The sequence below is a fragment of the Coregonus clupeaformis genome, unplaced genomic scaffold, assembly GCF_020615455.1.
Source record: "Coregonus clupeaformis isolate EN_2021a unplaced genomic scaffold, ASM2061545v1 scaf0224, whole genome shotgun sequence".
NCBI lineage: Eukaryota > Metazoa > Chordata > Actinopteri > Salmoniformes > Salmonidae > Coregonus > Coregonus clupeaformis.
In genome coordinates this window covers 238,055-239,932 of record NW_025533679.1, presented here as the reverse complement: position 1 = coordinate 239,932, position 1,878 = coordinate 238,055, and the positions used below count along the sequence as shown (strand labels likewise).

Genomic DNA, 1,878 nt, shown 5'->3' with positions numbered 1-1,878 from the left:
TCACTGGAGTTGGCCTATTCCTCAAAAGTTCAGTAAAAACTGAGAAAACATTGCAAAAATAATGTTCCCTGTTGGGCTCTTACATACAGCTGGAGTACACGATTCGTCTTTATTCGGTTATTACACCATAACCACGATTGGAATAGATTTCTCACATTGTGCGTCTCTCCCTCCCTCTTGTCCCTTCAATGTTTTGCTGTGTCGGGCTCTAGATTTTCTTTCTATTTCCCCTCACCCATTTGCTTGCTCTAGAGAGCTCACAGTTGGCAGCACAGAGAGAGCGAGAGGGGGAGAGGGGAGAGAGACCCCTAGAAGGATAACCATGTTTGGAATTGAAACCCAAGGAGTAGAGCTACAGACAGAAAGCAGACCAGCTACTTAACATAACACAGAGAGAGCAGTTGTCCCAGTCAGCCTCGAAGAGTTAGGAGAACATCAAAAGGACCTTCAAACCAGGAAGTTTTTGCAGAGTGACAGGAAGTATAGTCAGCCTTTTCTCATGTATAGTTATGTCTATGGTTCAGCATGAAATTAGGACAATATTGCATCCTTAACACTTTCTACCTTTACAATTAATTCAATTGAGTTTCATCCTGCCATATAAAATCAAGTACTCAAGTCAAATTGCATAGGATATATATGACATTCAAATCAGCAGAACATTCACATAATTCTGAAATCCAGAGCATTAAAAACACATGTCACTCAGTGGAACATATCTTCCATCATGATCATCTTTGCAGCGATCACATCTTCCTTTCATGTTGAGGTATAAATATAAACAAGGAATATCCCAGGTCCCTTCAAGACAGCCAGCCAGCAACGACACACAATTACTCATTATATAAAGTTATATTAAATCTTGAATCCAAGCGCCCTCATACAATCCTTATGTGCCTCGATGAGATCTGTGCAACTATCTTCGCCCTTCTCAATGATGCATGCATCCCTAACTTTCTTCGTCTCTGGGCATGCACAACAGGGTTTCAGTGGTTTCTTCTCCGTGCCCTCAATTGCAACGGGCTCGACGCTGGCAGCAGATATGGTGGACATTTTTTCAGGTTAGCTAGCTGGTAAGCCTTCTTGCACAGGAACTCCGATAAGGGATCATAGCTTTCACCTGGATTCACCTGGTCAGTCTATGTCCTAATGTTTTGTACACTCAGTGTACATTTCCTGTGTGGACTATTGGTTATAAGGACCAACGTTTGGAAGGCTATTTCTAAGGCCTACTTATACAGTGGGGGAAAAAAGTATTTAGTCAGCCACCAATTCTGCAAGTTCTCCCACTTAAAAAGATGAGAGAGGCCTGTAATTTTCATCATAGGTACACGTCAACTATGACAGACAAATTGAGGAAAAAAAATCCTGAAAATCACATTGTAGGATTTTTTATGAATTTATTTGCAAATTATGGTGGAAAATAAGTATTTGGTCACCTACAAACAAGCAAGATTTCTGGCTCTCACAGACCTGTAACTTCTTCTTTAAGAGCCTCCTCTGTCCTCCACTCGTTACCTGTATTAATGGCACCTGTTTGAACTTGTTATCAGTATAAAAGACACCTGTCCACAACCTCAAACAGTCACACTCCAAACTCCACTATGGCCAAGACCAAAGAGCTGTCAAAGGACACCAGAAACAAAATTGTAGACCTGCACCAGGCTGGGAAGACTGAATCTGCAATAGGTAAGCAGCTTGGTTTGAAGAAATCAACTGTGGGAGCAATTATTAGGAAATGGAAGACATACAAGACCACTGATAATCTCCCTCGACCTGGGGCTCCACGCAAGATCTCACCCCGTGGGGTCAAAATGATCACAAGAACGGTGAGCAAAAATCCAAGAACCACACGGGGGGACCTAGTGAATGACCTGC

The 1,878-nt window shown here is 42.2% G+C and overlaps 1 protein-coding gene across 1 annotated transcript; it reads right to left on the bottom strand.

The window, feature by feature from the left end:
• Positions 1–619: 619 nt before the first annotated feature.
• Positions 620–1,091, bottom strand: LOC121558163 (cytochrome c oxidase copper chaperone-like). Its single transcript, XM_041871635.2, has one exon. It carries the CDS (start codon positions 1,051–1,053, stop codon positions 856–858), a length of 198 nt encoding a protein of 65 aa, XP_041727569.1. The 5' UTR covers positions 1,054–1,091; the 3' UTR covers positions 620–855.
• Between the last annotated feature and the right edge of the window lie 787 nt (positions 1,092–1,878).